This window comes from Cervus elaphus, chromosome 6, assembly GCF_910594005.1.
Source record: "Cervus elaphus chromosome 6, mCerEla1.1, whole genome shotgun sequence".
Taxonomy (NCBI): domain Eukaryota; kingdom Metazoa; phylum Chordata; class Mammalia; order Artiodactyla; family Cervidae; genus Cervus; species Cervus elaphus.
Window position 1 is genome coordinate 45,691,095 of NC_057820.1, and position 19,130 is coordinate 45,710,224.

The 19,130-nt window shown below is 35.6% G+C and overlaps 1 protein-coding gene across 1 annotated transcript in view; it reads left to right on the forward strand.

Annotated features, from left to right (window-relative positions):
* The window catches only part of CHIC2 (cysteine rich hydrophobic domain 2), a 55,380-nt gene that overhangs the window by 15,627 nt on the left and 20,623 nt on the right, over nt 1-19,130 (forward strand). The window contains exons 2-3 of the mRNA XM_043906783.1: nt 12,574-12,628; nt 12,770-12,925. Of these exons, the coding sequence (XP_043762718.1) occupies nt 12,574-12,628; nt 12,770-12,925 (211 nt within the window). The remainder of the gene's footprint in view (nt 1-12,573; nt 12,629-12,769; nt 12,926-19,130) is intronic.

A 19,130-nucleotide genomic window follows, 5' to 3' on the forward strand; every position in this document is an offset into this window, starting at 1 on the left:
GAGATAAACGTTTTCTTTGCTTACAATGAAAGTTATTAGAGGCATTGATCAGTAGTAGAAATTACCCCGGCTTGGGTTCAGGAGAATAAGGCTCTAGCCTAGATCTTACATGTTAATTAGTTATGATACCCAAGTTATTTGCATTCTATGCATCAGTTTCTTCATTTGTAAAATTAAATATTTGGACCAAATGATGGTTGTGGCCCTTTTAGCTCTCAGATTCAGAGATTCTATTTTTGTAGAGTTAGGAATTTTTTTTCCTATTTAATTTTCAAATTCTTTACAATTTATTTAACATATATTTAAATATATGTTAAAAATCCTTAAAGTATGCTCTGAAATACAGTTTAAACTGGTAGAAGTATCTTGAAATCTAAACATGTCAGTTGCATGTATATTCCCTTAGGCAAGGTAGGAAAAAAAACTCCTTTATCTACTTTTTTTTCAGGTTTAATACTTTTTCTAATTCTAATGAAAAGCCAAAAGATTATTAAAAATTGAAAAGTAGTATTTCCCAGTGAAGCAGAAAGTAAATCATCTATTATCACCAAGAGGAAACGGTCATTTACTATTTTGATGTATTTGTTCCTAATAAAATACTTGGTTTAAAGTACATATATGTAATTATTGAAGTTTTGCAGAATATGAAATTGTGAAAGTGAAATACCACCCATAATATTATTTCCTAAGGTTAATCACTATTTTGATAAACTTTTTCTGTTTTTATGTAAATATTTTTGTTAAAAAATTGAGACCGTACTTATAATGTACTTTGTATTCTGCATTCTTTATTTAATATATTGGGAACATTTGCCAGTGTTATTACAGATTCTTACATAGTCTGAAGTATTAGGCTCTATTAGATTCCAAGAACAGAAACACTCAGGGGTCCTTTCATTGTGCAGATTTTTTGTCAGAGTGCGTGGAGACTAAGGAAGACAGGAAACCGATTGTATAGCCAGACTTCAAGGAGACTGGAACATTATTGTTTTGGATAACTGCGCGCAGCTCTGGTGATGAAGTCGTTGTGTCGTTTTCCTCAGCAGCGTGTGTCCTCTGGTCTGGTGGTCTGTCACAGCAACGCACCTTTCAGTCCTAGCTTCTGCTGTTGCCACGAACTGGCAGACCTTTTTTCCCTTTTATCTTAACAGTTTCTGCTTACTGTTGGCTTCAGCCTATTCTTTTTTTTTTTAATTTGTTTTAACCTCTACTTACTCGTAACTTTACTATATCTTGGCTCTTGTTTCAGCCTTCTTGTTAGCATCTGTTGTTTCTTTCTCAGATACCTCAGGAAAGAGGATCAGATTGAATTAGTTGATGTTGTCCTGGTTGGGTAGCCCTGGCCATCCCACAGCCCAGGAATTAGTTATTCTTAAAGCGAATGCCCATTTGTGATCTAATTCACCAGAGTTTAGGGGGATCCTAATTAGGCATGCATAGTAACAGGCTACTCTCTAGTGTAAATGGTTTTGAGCTATGTAGTATCTTTCAGATTAGTGTATCATAATTAATTTCATACAATTGTAGTCTTTTTACTGCTTTAAAACTTTCATTGTTAAAAGTAGCACTGCACTCAGAAACAAGGAAAATAAACACAGCACAAAACAAAATTGAAGTCAGATTGTTATACTTCCTCTATTTAAAAGGCAAAATTCACTGTGAGTTCAAAGTATATTTTAATTCAAAATAACAGTGCACCACTGGATTCTAAGAGACATTAATATGAGGAGATACAAGGAACCCAGAAGAATTAAAAATCAAAGTTAAAAAAAAAAAAAAGGACATGATTATATGAACTAAAACTATAGAAAAAGTTGAAATGCATCCAGGAAAGCTGTTGATTAGTGAACCCCAAACTCTTTTTTACTTATGATAACATACCTAGTTAATACCAAATAAAAGATTGAAATAGAAGAAATTATGTTGATGTTGTCTGTTATAAAATGTTTTTAATATATTTGCTTATATATCTACTGAAAAATAGATCCTATTTTAAGAAACAACAAATGAAACAAAATGTGTTTAGATCTCCCTCACTAGAATAACACTGCAGGGGCTTCCCTGGTGGCCCAGTGGCTAAGGCTCTGAGCTCCCAATGCAGGTGGCCCAGATTCGATCCCTTCTCAGGGAACTAGATCCCACATGCCACAACTAAGACCCAAGGCAGCCAAATAAATAAGTATTTAAAACAAAAAAAAAAAACAACAGAAAGCCACTAAATAATACTTGGTTATTCATGAACACGTCTGTGCCACTGTAATGAATGTTTTTAAGACCCTCTGTGTGTGTGTGTGCACTCAGTTGTGTCTGACTCTTTGCGACCCCATAGACGGTAGTCCAGGCTCCTCTCTCTGCACTATCAAATTGTGTGCTTGAAGGGTTTATGATTTTGTAAGGTTTTCTCCTTTACATTCTAGATCATATGCTATGTGTGTGTTTTTGTATTTTTTGCTTAACAGTATATGTTCATATTATTAGTTTGCAACTTCATTTTTAATAGTTGTCTAGTATTATGTTGAGATACTGTAGTAGTTTACTTAACATTCCCAACATTTTATTTTATTTTTCTCTATTGTGAATAAAGTTTCAGGAAACTTAATTATGCATATGTTTTTATTCACATTTTAGATTATTTCTTAGGCAAGATCCCTGAAAGGAAAAATGACTGTACCAAAAGTATAAATATTTTTAATGCAAAATTAATTTCTGGAATGGTTGTAATAATTTATAGTTCACTGACAGTACATGGATATTTTCCATCTTAAGACCTTCTTGCCAACATAAAATGTTTTTTAGTTTTATATCATCTATTAGTCTCTGTAGCTAACTAAATTAAGATGCCACCCACCTTGGATTATATCTTAAAATTATTAAGTGCTGCTTCCAGTTTTTTGGATTAATAAAATGTTAGGTTATTAGGTTGAATTCAGCTTCCTACCCATTATTCTTCTTTCAAGTATATTGAATTATTATTTTAAGAAATTTGACCTTTTTATTACTGTCCATGGCCAATTATACTTTGACTTAGAATAAAGTAATTATTATTATTATACTTAAAAACCTCAAACTTGAAGGAACATAATGGATAAAAGGAATAATTTCTCATGCTGCCAAGTTAAACTGAAACATATGTCACTTTCATTGTTAACAAACCCTACCCCCTGCCAAACTTAAAAAAAGCAAAAAAACCAGCCCCTCTCCCCCAACCCTCCTGCTGAACTAGAACTAAGGTAGTATAAAAACTAAGTAACTTATGTCACATCAAAATCATTAAAGATGGTATTTTGTAGTCGGCAAACATGAAGTACGTGGCTTTTCTTGTCCATTTAATAAAAAAGGATGGTTTCATTAAAACTTTATCTGACAATATTGCTTTGGTTGGTGTAGAATAGATTAAAAAAGCAAAAGCTTTGGTAGAAATAGAAGACATAGCAAAGAAAGTATTTGCTGTATTCTATGGACTGTGAAGAAAGCTGAGCGCTGAAAAATTGATGCTTTTGAACTGTGGTATTGGAGAACACTCTTGAGAGTCCCTTGGACTGCAAGGAGATTCAACGAGTCCATCCTAAAGGAGATCAGTCCTGGGTGTTCATTGGAAGGACTGATGCTGAAGCTGAAACTCCAATACTTTGGCCACCTCATGTGAAGAATTGACTCATTGGAAAAGACCCTGATGCTGGGAGGGATTGGGGGCAGGAGGAGAAGGGGACGACAGAGGATGAGATGGCTGGATGGCATCACCGACTCGATGGGCATGAGTTTGAGTAAACTTCGGGAGTTGGTGATGGACAGGGAGGCCTGGCGTGCTGTGATGCATGGGGTTACAAAGAACGACTGAGTGACTGAACTGAACTGAACTGAACTGATACCAAATAAGGGAGAAAGCAATGGCACCCCACTCCAGTACTCTTGCCTGGAAAATCCCATGGACAGAGGAGCCTGGTAGGCTGCAGTCCATGAGGTCACTAAGAGTTGGACACATCTGAGCGACTTCACTTTCACTTTTCACTTTCATGTACTGGAGAAGGAAATGGCAACCCACTCCAGTGTTCTTGCCTGGAGAATCCCAGGGATGGGGGAACCTGGTGGGCTGCCGTCTATGGGGTCTCATAGAGTCAGACACGACTGAAGTGACTTAGCAGCATACCAAATAAGACATTCCCTACTCTGGTAATCAAGCTGTTTGCTAGGAGAAAGCATGCACTATTAAGTAGGACTCAACGAAAAGAGTGTTTTCAGCTATTCTGTTGAGAGCAGTCTCATCAGTAGAGAAATTTGGATTACATCCTGGATTGTAGTGGTTTGAATAATGAATGGTAGGTGAAATAAAGAGATGAATGTGGAAGACTTTTTCAAGGCACTGGATGAGGAAGGAAAAGAGATGAGAGAGAAAGAAATATGTTGAGAGAGAGGAAAATAGTTCAGATTCTCAGGCTGAGTAGACTTAGGCAATTTTGTAAGCTTCGTGTAAAGGAGCCCCAAAAGAGGGAGAAATGAGTAGATTGCAGAGGATACTGAGGGAGCTGCACCGTAGCAAATGATTAGCTTGCCTCCATTGAGAAAGATGATAAAGTTACTGAGAGAAGGCAAAGCAGTTTTTTATTTCATTGGTTTTTTTCTCTTTGGTTGGAGTTAAGGAACTGTGGTTATCTGCAAAAAGAAAAAAAGTGGCTTGTGAGGATAAGGCTGAGCATACAGAGGAGCAGTTGTGAAGTATGGAAAAGGAAGCTGATTATGAATGATTTAAGATTGTTACAGCATTAATCTAACTGAAGTTAGATGTAATTTATGTTTTTTTTTCTTCCTAGTGTAGCTCCAGGCAGTGGAAATTGAAGTGAAGAATGTAAACATTTCAGTTGGATTGACAAAAGACTCTCCAGAGGTGCAGAAAATAAAGGGTTTTTTTTGAGTATGGTTAAATGATTAACTGTGTATTTCTGGCAGGTAAAGAGAAAGTAGAGTCCCATGGAGCAGATTTAGAATGGAGAAACAAGGAGGAGGAGTGAGGAGGAGTGGGTTACAACCAGACATGAGGAAACAAATTTAATAAAAGTGGGAGAAATGAAATGATTGATGGGTTAGTGGTAAGAGGAGAAATTTACAGTTCTGAATTTCAGGATATAATTCTAAGTGTTGATGTTGGTTGCTGAATTAAATAGAAGTGAATTTCCTCAGAATAGATAAGGTCAGTTAATAGTTAGATTTAGGTGCTGAATATTGAATTATTTGGGATAAAGACAGGAGTTGTTGTAGAAAGAAAAAACTGACATAAGTGTCTGTGTCCTTAGAGAGTGTGAAGTTGTGCAGAAAAGAACATGGCAGACTTGAGACTGCTATCCTTGAAAAGCTTTGTTTGCTGTGTTGGTTTTTGGTTGGTGTCTGAGAACTTGTACTTTGGAAGTGTTCCCAGCATGCCCAGAATTGATAAGAATGGCTCACTGTGCCTAATCTGTTTGTACAAATAATGTGGTTTGTACTGGACGTCTGCTTTCCTTCTGGGTGTCTGGAATTTTGGTACATGGTAAGTAGAGGGGGCCTATGTAACCAGTCCCTGGTAAAAGGGTACTGACTCTAATGAGCTTTCCTAGTAGACAACGTTATATATATGTTGTGAAAACTAGTGCCTAGGGGAACTGAGCACATCCTGTATTCTTCATTGAGAAGAGATTCTTGCAGGCTTGTTTCTGGTTTCCTCTAGACTTCACCCCATATGCCCCTTCCCTTTGCTGATTTTGCTTTGTACCCTTTTGCTATAGTAAATCTAGTTCTGAGTACAACAATATGTTGAGTCCCTTGAGTCTTCCTAGTGAAGCATCAAACCGGAGGATGATCTTAGGGATCCTCAGTACCGAGGGAGTGACCTGGAATACTGAAAATGATGGTTGGGGCTTGGGACAATGTGAGAATCATGTGCATCAGAAGAGAGAACAGTGGAGTGGAAGTTTGCAGTGAGGAGTTAGTGAAATGTAAACCATTTTTCTGGCTTGGAAATTAATTTATTTAGCAAGTATTTATTGAATATTTATCAGGCATTGGGCCGGACATTTAGAATATAAAGATAGTTAACATATCATGCCTACCTGTAACCATCTCACTGATTATCAAGATAGGGAATTAGGCTTATGACATTATTATAATGAGACATGATAATTGGCTATGCAAGAGAGAATATAGTCAAGTATTATGAGAACATGGAAGATGGAGTCTGGAAGATGGACTCCAGAGAATGAGCTGTAGTTGAGAATTTCTAAGGAGAGATTGTCATTTCATAGGAGAAAATATACCTATTTAAGGTATCCAAGTAGCAGATCAATAATTAGAGCTTCCAAAGTTAAATATTAAAAGAAGTTTGGAAAGGGTAGGATCTGTCATGAAGAGAGGTTCTGAAATGGATGAAGATGAGAGTGCAGGATAGCAGATTAGACTCACTTACTCTGAGTTTTGGCTGTAGATTAGGAACGAGGAGACCGTGACATGAAAAGAAGCCTATTTCAAGATTCCATTTAGACTGAGGTGTAAAGTTTCAGTCCCTTTGCAGAACTTCACCAGGTGTATTATAAGAACTTCTAAGAACTTTCAAAATTAACTCAATTTATAAAAAAGTAAGAATTGGAGGAATTTCCTGGCAGTTAAGTGGTTAGAACTCTGCACTTTCACTGCCAAGGGCCCAGGTTCAATACTGGTCAGGGGACTAAAATCCACTGCATCCCCCACCCCCACACACAAGCAAAAGCTAAAAATAGTCCTCATAAATACCTTCTTCCTTAAAGAAATTTTAAAAAGCTATGCAAGCCTTCCTTTGTAGGACTTTGTGATCATGAAATGTTACATAGAAGGTGCTCAATAGTTTGATTTGAATGAATTCTCTTTTTCTGCAAGTCCTAGTAGATTGTAAACTTGTAATATATAAGAGTAAAATAGGCTAAGTTTGATGTGCCAGTTTCTTCTTGCCATTCTTTGAAAACAGTTTAAATTTTTTATCACTTCTAAAGCAATGATTATTTTAACAGTGATTCAGGACAAAATCTTTCAGGTAATAGGAATAGATGTAGATGTAGCTCAGCTCAGTTCAGTTGCTCAGTCATGTCCGACTCTTTGTGACCTCATGGACTGCAACACACCAGGCCTCCTTGTCCATCACCAACTCCCATAGCTTACTCAAACTCATGTCCATTGAGTCAGTGATGCCATCCAGCCATCTCATCCTCTGTCGTCCCCTTCTCCTCCTGCCTTTAATCTTTCCTAGCAACAGGGTCTTTTCCAGTGAGTCAGTTCTTCGCATCAGGTGCCCAAAGTATTGGAGTTTCAACTTCAGCATCGGTCCTTCCAATGAATATTCAGGACTGATCTCCTTTAGGATGGACTGATTGATCTCCTTGCAGTCCAAGGGACTCTCAAGAGTCTTCTCCAACACCACAGTCAAAAGCATCAATTCTTCAGCACTCAGTTTTCTTTATAGTCCAGCTCTCACATCCATACATGACCACTGGAAAAACCATAGCTTTGACTAGACAGACCTTTGTTGGCAAAGTAATGTCTTTGCTTTTAATATGCTGTCTAGGTTGGCATAGCTTTTCTTTCAGGGAGCAAGTGTCTTAATTTCATGGCTGCAGTCACCATCTACAGTGATTTTGGAGCCCCCCAAAATCAAGTCTCTCACTGTTTTCCATTGTTTCCCCATCTATTTTCCATGAAGTGATAGAACTGGATGCCATGATCTTAGTTTTCTGAATGTTGAGTTTTAAGGCAACTTTTACCCTCTCCTCTTTCACTTTCATCAAGAGGCTCTTTAGTTCCTCTTCACTTTCTGCCATAAGGGTGGTGTCATCTGTATATCTGAGGTTATTGATATTTCTCCTGGCAATCTTGATTCCAGCTTGTGTTTCATCCAGCCCAGCATTTTGAATGATGTACTCTGCATATAAGTTAAATAAACAGGGTGACAATATACAGCCTGACGTAGTCCTTTCCCAATTTTGAACCAGTTTGTTGTTCCATGTCCAGTTCTAACTGTTGCTTCTTGACCTGCATACAGTTTTCTCAGGAGGCAGGTCAGGTGGTCTGGTATTCCCATCTCTTGAAGAATTTTCCACCGTTTGTTGTGATCCACACAGGCAAAGGCTTTGGCATAGTCAATAAAGCAGAAGTAGATGTTTTTCTGGAACTCTCTTGCTTTTTCAATGATCCAGTGAATGTTGGCAATTTGATCTATGGTTCCTCTGCCTTTTAAAATCCAGCTTGAATATCTGAAAGTTCATGGTTCACATACTGCTGAAGCCTCGCTTGGAGGATTTTGAGCATTACGTTGCTAGTGTGTGAGATGAGTACAATTGTGTGGTAGTTTGAACATTCTTTGGCATTGCCATTCTTTGGGATTGGAATGAAAACTGACCTTTTCCGGTCCTGTGGCTACTGCTGAGTTTTCCAATTTTGCTGGCATATTGAGCGCAGCACTTGAACAGCATCATTTTTAAGGATTTGAAATTGCTCAACTGGAATTCCATCATCTCCACCTAGATGCAGCATATGTCTACATTTTCCTTCAAACATCTAATGGACTGATAGGTAGTAAGTATTGAATGGTAATTAAGACAGTTGTTGATAACACTTTGTCAGTCTTCACTTTCTTCTTTGTTTCTTCTCTCTTTCCTTGTGGTTACCCTTTATAACTTTTCCCTGCATTTTTCCTTCTTCTTTTATTGCTTATGGCTACGAAGGACACTTGTTAAAATCCACAGCTACTGCCTGTCTCCAACAGCAACGTTCAAAGCTAGGGAAAAAGTCATCTATTAAAGTAATATGCTTTGAAGTTAGTTTTTAAGGTATAAATGGTAGCTTATATTAAAGCAACCATTTTCTTTTGTTTATATAGTGCTGGTTATTCCGCCTCTTTTTTTTTTTTTTTTTAAGTAAAGCAAGACTCACTTCAGGTAGAACAGTTGATAGCATTTGTTGTCAATAATTCCAGCTTTCAGATGAAAATTAGAATTTTTGGAAAGCTTATATCTGCCACTGTGAGCTTGACAACTTCCCAAAACTTTTGATGAGATTGGTAGTTACGGTGTGATGATTCTGATATCACACAATGACGTGTATCAACATTTGGAAATCTGCATCACTTAATCTACCATGTTTTTCAAGGTACAGATATATGAACTTATAGAATCAGGTATGGGTAAAAAAAAAAGCTAATAAAAAAAAAGATATACAGTGGATTTTAATTTAAGAGAGTATTAAAAGTTCATTGATAAAATTTTTTTTTCTGCCTTGCAAAAAATTCTTAATAAGCTACCACTTGTCAACTGTTGTTAGAATATACACAATTTTCCAACTACATATCTGATGAAACTCAATTTTCTTTATAAGCATTAACCAAAAGAGCATGGGGGATTACCTGGTGGCTCAAGTGGTAAAGAATCCGTCTGCCAATGCAGGAGACATGAGTTCCATCTCTGAGTTGGGAAGATCCCCTGTAGTAGGAAATAGCAACCCACTTCAGTATTCTTGCCTGGAAAATTTCTGTGGGCAGAAGAGCCTGGCGGGCAGCAGCCCATGGAGTTGCAGAGTCAGACACGACTGAGCACTCATGCACGCAAAAGAGCATGTTACTACTGACTGAATGCAGAAGGAGATGTGGAAATTCAGTTCTCTCCAGCTGTTGGACATTAAAGAAATGTGTGACGATCTCATTAAAGTTTTTTGCTTTGAAAAATATTTCTCATAAAAACATTTTCATTAGCATATAGTGGACTCATTTATGAAAAAATATTTTAAATGTTTTAGGGGTTTCAGTTCTAATGTATAATCCAAAATAGTGATAAATATAAATCACATAAACTTAAGTTCAGTGAAGTCCTCAAGGGTTTAAGAGAGCAAAGAAGTCCTGACACCAAATGTTTAAATATAGCAGAGTACAAATGGAAAGGGTGCCTGGTTATCCTGGCTTGATCTGCCTGTAATCATGAAGTACTTGATTCAAATTAAATGTCGTCTTAAGACTTTTAAAAGGAAAGCAAATTGCTGTTGGGATTCACTCCTGTGGGCTGGTGATACTCCGAGCTCTTCAACAGCAGTATTTTTTTGACACTCTTTACAGGTATTCTTGTTCAGAAGGTGGGAAACCACAAGTGAGGCAAAATGGAAATAGCATTGGCACCAAGTTAACGGCTGGTGGCAGAGCTAAGCACTCTTATCTATTGTGAACACATTATTCTTTTGGGGGCGAGATGAAGAAAGAAGGAGGGTTACTATCTGTTTTAAGACACATCAAAAGTATGACTGAAGAGGGGAGTGCCTAAGGAAAGTCCTTGTAACTGCTAGCTCTTACTCAGAAGAATAATCACTAGCCTGACTTAAAAGGAACCTTGACTTACAGGAACATCAGGGCAGTTAGCTGGTAGTGCTCCCTGGGTAAAGCATCAACACCCAGCCACTCAACCCTATTGTAAGGACTATCCAGTCTTGGGAAAGAAAGGAAATTGATGTTTATACTCATGCTGGACTGCTCCCTCCAACATAGCATATTACCTGGCAAACTACTGGTATTTGATAAAATAGTCTTTTAACTATTTAAATATATTAAATATTAATGGCTGAAGATGGTAGGGGAAGACACTTATCTTTAGAAGACTTGGAGGTATCTGATTGTTGCTTTTCTAAAAAAATTTCAAAATCAGTTGGAAGGAGATGGTTAATTGCACTAATAAACGTGATTGAAATGAAACCTATTGATTAAAGGAGAAAGTCGTCACACAAAAGGAGATGACACAAGAGATGGAAACGTATAATTTAGAAGCCAATACTCAGCAAACATTTGTTGAATTATAGCTCCTCTAAGAGAAATAGATGAAAAGGAAGTCCGTTATCTAGACCTCAGAACTATCAGCAAGCCCTGTACACCTTTTCCTCGTGCTAGGACCTTTGCAGTTGGAGGTGAATTATCTATAGGGGCAATTTCAAGTAGAATCACATTGTTCTGAGGCCCCCGTATTAAAAAATAGGTTTAGCTCAGAGTCTTGGAAAGACAATGTCATCAATACCAGAGTTATATTAAATAGTAATGGTTTATGTTTAGTGTGAAGAGAACTTTGTCTTGGACCTAGGTAATTGTATTGTAGTTTTTTTCATAAATAGTATCCATTGTTCATAAGGACATATTGATGTTATTTCAATGCTACTATTAAATAATTTTTGAAAGTACTTTAAGATGATGATAGGATGGTCTTTGATGCCACCATCTAGATGTTGTGGAGAAGTCTAGGTCATGATACAAATGACAGCCTGACCCACAGAAGTGCTGTGATTGACTTGCACACTATTTTAAACGTGGGAAATTTTGCATAGAGGTCTGGTTTTCTAGCTCCTCCTAGAAGAAAGTCATACAGACTGTCAAGGGTAGGCCTGCATTCTAGTGTGACAGTAGTCAGCTAGATCTGACTCATTACAGTCACACAATACCTGGCCAGTCTCCACCACCCCTTACTGCCTTAACACAGACCACCTACTTGATTTCTCTCTGTGGCTTCCCTGATGGTTGAGTCAGAAACCCTGGCCAGCTCTTTCATATAGAATATCCCAGGGAATCCCTCTTATCAGTGCCAGCTATTTAAGATGCAGTCTTGTGTATTCAAGGGTTGCTAAGACAGTGAATTTTAACCATTTTCTTCACAGGAGAAAAAAAATGCGTGAGGTGATGGATATGAACTAGTGAACTTACTGTGGTAATCATTTCACAGTGTCGCATGTATCAGATCATTTGGTTGTGTATCTTAAACTAATACAGTTTTATATGCCAAGTAAACCTCAGTAAAACTGGAAGAAAGATTTGGCTCCAGAATCCAGTAAAAATTATCATATATAAGCATCTCAATTTTATTTCCAGGGTGCAATCTGCTGTTACCAATGTGTCTATGTTTTTTTTTCCTTTCCTGCTAACTTATGCTAAGAAATAGTCAAGTGCCCAGTCAACCTTCAAGATCTGTGCAAACATTTAAAAGCTTAAAGATGTTAAAATGTACTACCTTGGTTTCATTTCTTTGGAAATATGTGTAGCAGATGTCTTAGTATTTGAAAGTTAAAGTAGCCACGTTGTTCCAAATATTTTTAACATTCTCTAGGTATAATAGTCAGTGTAGATATGCTGTTCTTAGAAAATGTTATTTGCATTCTTAGAGTAGTTACTACTTTGTTGAGTATTAACAAAATGCTCTTGACCTAAAGAGTAATTAATAGCAGAGATTTTAGCTTTCTGTTACTTAATTGGAAGAATCTTAGTAATTTTGACAAAATTGGACAGTTGTGTTGTTTTCCGTTTCATTAATATTTGGCTCACAAAGATAACTCCAAAAAAAGTGGTTTCTTTATATATTCTTAACCTTTTGTATAAAAGTTTTGATTCAGCTGCAAAATTGCTTTTTGCATTTCATAAATTGCTAATTATAATGTCTTAAGCTTCCATTGTTGTTCTGTGTATAAAGTTGTGCTCTTATTTACTTGACCTTTTACTAAGTTACATGGTCTATTTTTTGCAACAGTGGCATATAATAACATATTTTTCTCTTTTTTTTAAAACAGATTTGGACTGAGCAACAAATTTGAATCAGAATTCCCCTCTTCATTAACTGGAAAAGTGAGTGTCAATTATTTAGACATTATTTATATACCTCAAAAATAGTCTTTTCCTAACAAATTAGAAGAAAATTTATGTTAAAGAGACATGTTTATTGACATTAATATTTCAGTATTGTTATTTCTTAAAATTTTTCTTTAGGTAGCTCCTGAAGAATTTAAAGCCAGCATCAACAGAGTTAACAGTTGTCTTAAGAAGAACCTTCCTGTTAATGTACGTTGGCTGCTTTGTGGCTGCCTTTGTTGCTGCTGCACTTTAGGTTGCAGTATGTGGCCAGTGATTTGCCTCAGTAAAAGAGTAAGTTGAATTATATATTTTAATTTAAATTTAGAAATAGACAAGCGAAATCTTGCACCCTCTAGTTTTTATTTTTTGTATTGAATGAGTCACTCTTTTGAATAATATACAAAAATAATTTGATCCAGTAGAGAAGTAAGTGATTGATTGACCATATACTGTTATATTCAATAGCCATCTAAAAATAATTTTTATGATGTAAGACATTACGTTAGAGTAGAGTACAGCCTTATCTATATATCCATTGATGGTGGTAATTGGAAATTTGTATTAAGGTCTGCCACTTATCTCTGTGACCACCTCGAATGTGTTTCCTAACCTCTTTAAACTTTAGTTGACATATCTGTAAAATGGCAATATTTACTTCCCTACTGAATAGGACTGTTGTAAGGATGAAATAGTGTTTGTAAAGGTTTTAGATGAGTAGTTCAAAGTAAGTCTAATAAATATTGATTAATAGCATTAGTACTGATCTATAAGATAGTACCTCAGAAAAAAATGGCAACAGTGCTTGTTTTTATTTGTTAAAATTATGGAAAATTTGACTTTCTCTTTTTATTGAAAGAATTTTTGTTGCTGTTATTTTACAAGTTTCCTGTGATGAAATAGTAATCTTATAATCTGAAAAAAAATGATCTGATGGTAGTGGTTTAGTTGCTAAGTCGTGTCCGGCTCTTGCGACCCCATGGACTGTAACCCTCCAGGCTCCTCTGTCTGTGGGATTTTCCAGGCAAGAATACTGGAGTAGGTAGCCATTCTGTCTCCAAGGAATCTTCCTGACCTAGGAATCAAACCCAGGTCTCCTGCAGTGCAGATGGATTCTTTACTGACTGAGCCACCAGGGAAGGCAAACAAATGATCTAAAGACTAATAATTTTGACTGCTTATAATAAAAAATTTCCAAGATGTGGGTAGAGGTATGGCAAATTAGTACAGATTGAATGTTACATTTTTTTGTTATAAAGCTTTAAAAAATTATGGTAATTATATGTATAAAAATGAAATACATTGGAAATGAATGAATATTTTGTGTGGCTACATTTCATTTTGTCATCAAATAATAAGAAATATAGAAAAGCAAATTTTATTTGTCCTTTTTTGTCTTACAAAATAAGATGTATATTCTACTGGAAAAGGTTTTTAACTAGTGCATTTTATTGATAGGAAGTAGATACTGCCTTGTAATAGAATTGCTATTGTAATATTTAATTTTTTATGGTCCAAGAATATTTCTTTTCTCCCCCCATATAGTACTCACCAGATCATCTTCCTACCATAGATTAAAAGAAGAAACTCTGGTTTTTCCTGCACGCACAGTTGAGTTTGTGGCTCTTGTAGTTAGATCTCCTCGCTCCCTCCTGCTCTTCGGGCGTTTCCCGTGCTTGCATGACTGCTGTAACTCCCTTGCTTGGTTGGTTGCTGTTATTTAATCCAAGGAATTAAAGAGTATTATTGCTATAGAAACCTTTGAAACAGTTATTTTTTTTTTAATGAATAAACAAGATATTGTAATGTGTGCACAGTGTAGGATTTAGAAAACAAAAAGAAACTTCCTACCCTTCTCCATGCATTCTTAGTAACAAGATCATATTTTGGATGCTTTCACTGAATTTTTTCTTATTTGAGACATAAGGTAGATTGACTTTTTTAGGTTATTTCAGTCTGTACTTTCAGAAAGTACATTTCATTCAACTTTGTATTATTACCTCTGAAGTCTTTCTTGTATATATGTTTATGATTTAATTTTATATGGACTCTGCTGTCCACTAGGCATAAACAGATAATGATTACTGGTTAAAAAACTGTTTCCCCGTCATGGGTACAGGCTGTTACATAATTGGAGAGGGGGACCCTTCCTGTGTATATGAAGGGTATTAGAGGCCCTGAAAAAAGGGATGCTTTGTCAGATGGGGGTGGGATTTAAAGCAGGGATTTTTAACCTTTTATTTATTATTTTATTTGCCCTTTTTGTCTTACAAAATAAGACAAAGTAAGCTATAAAGTATTATAAATCAGACCACATGGTATTAAACTCAAGATGGACCCAGAGAAATCAATAGAACAGAACCGATATGTAGAAATCTGAGAAGCATTCTCTTGTATGGATATATTACAATTTCTTTATCCATTTACCAATTGAAGGACATCCTTTGTGAGGTATTTAACTTGCAAATATATTTTTCTAGTCTGTAATTGTTTTTTCATTCTCTTAATGTCTTTAGCAGAGCAAACATTTTTTATTTTGATGAAGGCCAGTATATTAATTTTTAAAAAATTGTGTGTTTGTCATCATATCTGAGAATTCTTTGCCTAAATTAGGGTCACATTTTTCTCCTATGATCTTTTCTGTGTTTTATGACCCATTTTGAATCCATATTTATATATATGTGAGATACAGGTCAAAATTCATTTTTTACATATGACTTCAAGTTTTCCAGGATGATATGTTGAAAAAAGTATCCTTTTCCCATAAATTGCCATTGTATATTGTCAGAAGTCAGTCAACCATATTTACGTGGATCTATTTCTGGACTCTGTTCTGTTCTATTGATTTTTGTGTGTCTGTCCTGATTTTAATACCATGTACCATGTGGTCTCATTTGTAATACTTGATAGCTTTATAGTATATGTATTTGCTATAGTACTATTTGTTGTTTAGTTGCTAAGTCATGTCTGACTCTTGCACCCCCATGGACTGGAGCACGTCAGGCTCCTTTGTCCATGGGATTTCCCAGGCAAGAATACTGGAGTAGATTGCTGTTTCCCTCTATCTTCCCAGCCCAGGGATTGAACCTGAGTCTCCTGAGCTCTCAGGCAGATCCTTTACCATGGAGCCACCAGGGAAGCCCCGCTGTAGTACTGGACTACTATACTGTATAGTAGTCCACTATGTATGTGCTATCCTATAGTACAGGGTGCTATACTGGACTACTACCATAGAACTATAAAGTATTGTAAGCAACACGTGTGTGTGTGTGTGTGTAGTTTAGTGCCTTACAGCTTTACAGTAAGGGTTGAAATCAGGTAGGACAAGTCTTCTAAACTTCGTTCTTCTGTTTCAAGATTGTTTTTGCTATTCTGTTTTCATTTTCCACACAGATTTTAGAATCAGATTGTCTTTTAAAAGTTGCAGTTTTGATTGGATTGAAATTATAAATCAATTTGGAGAAAATTGACATCTTTAACAAGTCTTCAAAACCAGGAATGTGTTATACCTCTTCATTTATTTAGATCTTTGATTTCTTTTTCATCAATATTTTCTAATTTTTTGTGTAGAATACAGATCATGCACATATTTTTATTAGCTTTATGTGTATATGTTTCTCTGTTTTTGATGCTATTAATGGTATTTTAAAAATTTTGATTTCTAGCTGTTCATTGCCAGACATAAAAAATGTAGTTGATTTTTGTATATTGGCATTGTGTCCTATGACCTTACTGTATTTCAGGAATACTTTTATAGATTCTATGGGATTTTCTACATAGATAACCATGTTGTTTTATTTCTTGTTTTCTAATCTGTATGCCTTTTATTTCTTTTTCTCTTTTTTTCATTGGGTAGAATTTCCAGTAAAATATTGAATAGGAGTGATGTACATGGACTCCTTTAAGTCCTGATTTTTTTCCATTTTTCTGTTTTTAGTTTCATTGATTTTTTTGCTCTTATTTTTACTACTACTACTACTTTGCTTTGGATTTAATTTTTTTATTTCTAAGTGCAGTGACTAGAATCTCCAGAAAGTCTTTGACTGAAATAGTGAGAACAGGGACTTCCCTGGTGGCACAGTGGATGGGAATCTGCCTGCCAATGCCGGGGCACAGCTTCCATCCTTGGTCCGGGAAGATTCTGCATGCCTCGGGCAGCTAAGCTCGTGTGCGGCAACTCCTGAGCCCGCGTGCTGCAGCTACTGAAGCCCCCATGCCTAGGCCTGTGCTCTTCAAAAGAGAATCCCCTGCAGTGAGAAGCCTGTTCACCACAACAAAGAGTAGCCCCTACTTGGTGCAACTAGAGAAAGTCCCTGTGAAGCAACAAAGATCCAGCAGAGCCAAAAATTAAAAAAAAAAAAAAAAGTAATGAGAATAGATGTCCTTGTCTTATTGCTGATATTAGGGGGAATGTATTCACATTTTTATCATTCCATATCATATGGGGTTTTATAGACGTTCTTTGTCATATGAGGAAGTTTTATTCTACTGCTTTGTGAAGAGTTTGCATCAGGAATAGATGTTGGATTTTGTCAGATACCTTTTTTGCTTCTTTAGAGTGGTTATATAGTTTCTTATTTTTCGTTTAAAGATATGTGGAATTGATTGAACTTTTAGACTTCAAGTTTGTTTAGAAGTCCTCTGTCTGCTCATGAGAGATATTTTTCTGTAGTCTTCTTTTCTCATAATACCTGATTTTGGCATTAGGGTAGTGATAGCTCACAAAATGAGTTGTGAAGTGTTCTCTCCTCTTCAGTTTTCTGAAAGAGTTTGTTCAGAAAATGCATTATTTCCTTCTTAAGTTTTAGGAGAATTCACCAGTGAAGCCATCTGGACCTGTAATTTTCTTTGTTGGAATTATTTAAACTACAAATTCAGTTTCTTTAATATATATGGAACTTTTCAGGTTACCCACTTTATCTTCATTGAGCCTCATAGTTTCTATTTTTCAAGGGATTTGTCTATTTTATTTGAGTTGTTGAATTTTCATACAGTTCATAATAGTCATTATTCTTTTACTACTTGTAAAATCTCTAGTAATATAACTGCTTAATTCCTAAAATTGCTAATTTATTCCTTGTTCTCTTTTTTTTCCTGACCAATCTGGCTAGTGGTTTATTAGTTTTGTTACTTTCAGAGATCAACTTTTGATTTTATTGTTTCTATCAAGTTAATGTTTAATATTTCGTAGGTTCCACTCTAACTTTTATTCTTTCTTCTTCTTACTCTGAATTTGTTTTGCTAGTTTTTTTTAAAGTTGGAATCAAAGGTCATTGATTTGAGACCTTTTGATAGTTAATGTTAAAATTTTTCTTCCTGAGTATTGCTTTAGCTGTATTGCCCAAATTTGGTATGTTGTGTTTTAATTTTCATTCAATTTCTTTTACTTTCATATTTCTCTTTTGGCTTTTTCTACAACCAATGCACTATTTAGGAGTATTTTATTTAGCTTCCAGATAGTTGGGGGGCTTTTATAGAGATCTTTCTGTTGCCAATGTTTAATTTCATTGTGGTTCGATAATACTTTGTATGTTTTGAATCCTTTTAAATTTTTTAAGATTTATTTTATTACCCAGAATATGAACTATCTAGGTAAATGATCCTTGTGCACTTGAAAATAATGTGTTTTCATCTTCCTTTGGGTGGAGTGGTGTGCTTTAATTCAATTAGATTAAATTGGTTAGTAATGTCAGATCTTCTATAGTCTTACTGAATTTCTGTCTAGTACTATTAGTTATCAAGACAGGGATATTAAACTCTAAGAGTGTAATTATGTAACTGCAGATTTATCTATTTATTCTTATTTTTTTTTGACATTGTAATTAGGTACATAAGTTTCAGATTTTTGTGTCTACTCCGTGAGTTGACCTCTTTATCATTATGACATTGACCTTCTTTATTTTTTTCTCCACAATATACCTTTTTCTAGTTTTAATATTGTCATTCCAACTTTTTTTTGATTAATGTTAGCCTGGCATATCTTTTTCCTTCTTTTACTTTTAACTTAATTGTGCCATTATTTAAAATTTGTTTCTTATAGGCACTGTTAGGTCTTGATTTTTTTTTATTCAGTTTTTATTCAGTCTGACACACTCTGTCTTTTAATTAGAAATTTTGCACCATATAGATTTATTGTAACTATCAATTTGGCTAAATTTAGGTCTTTCATTTTGCTATTTGTTTTCTTTTCTCCCAATCAATTCTTGGTTTCCATTTTCAGCCTTCATAAATTTACAAAATAATAATTTATCAAAGTGAAATTTACATAATAAAAATTAAGTTTTCATTATTAAGTGAACAGTTTAGAGACTCCCTGGTGGTCCTAATGGTCAAGACTCTGCACTTCCAGTAATTCTCTGGTGTCCAGTGGTTAGGGCTTCATGCTTCCACTGCAGGGAAATGGGTTCAATTCCTGATCAGGGAACTAAGATCCCACATGCCTTGTAATGTGGCTCCCCCTTCCCCTCCCCCAAAAAGAATAAAGTGAATAATTCAGTGG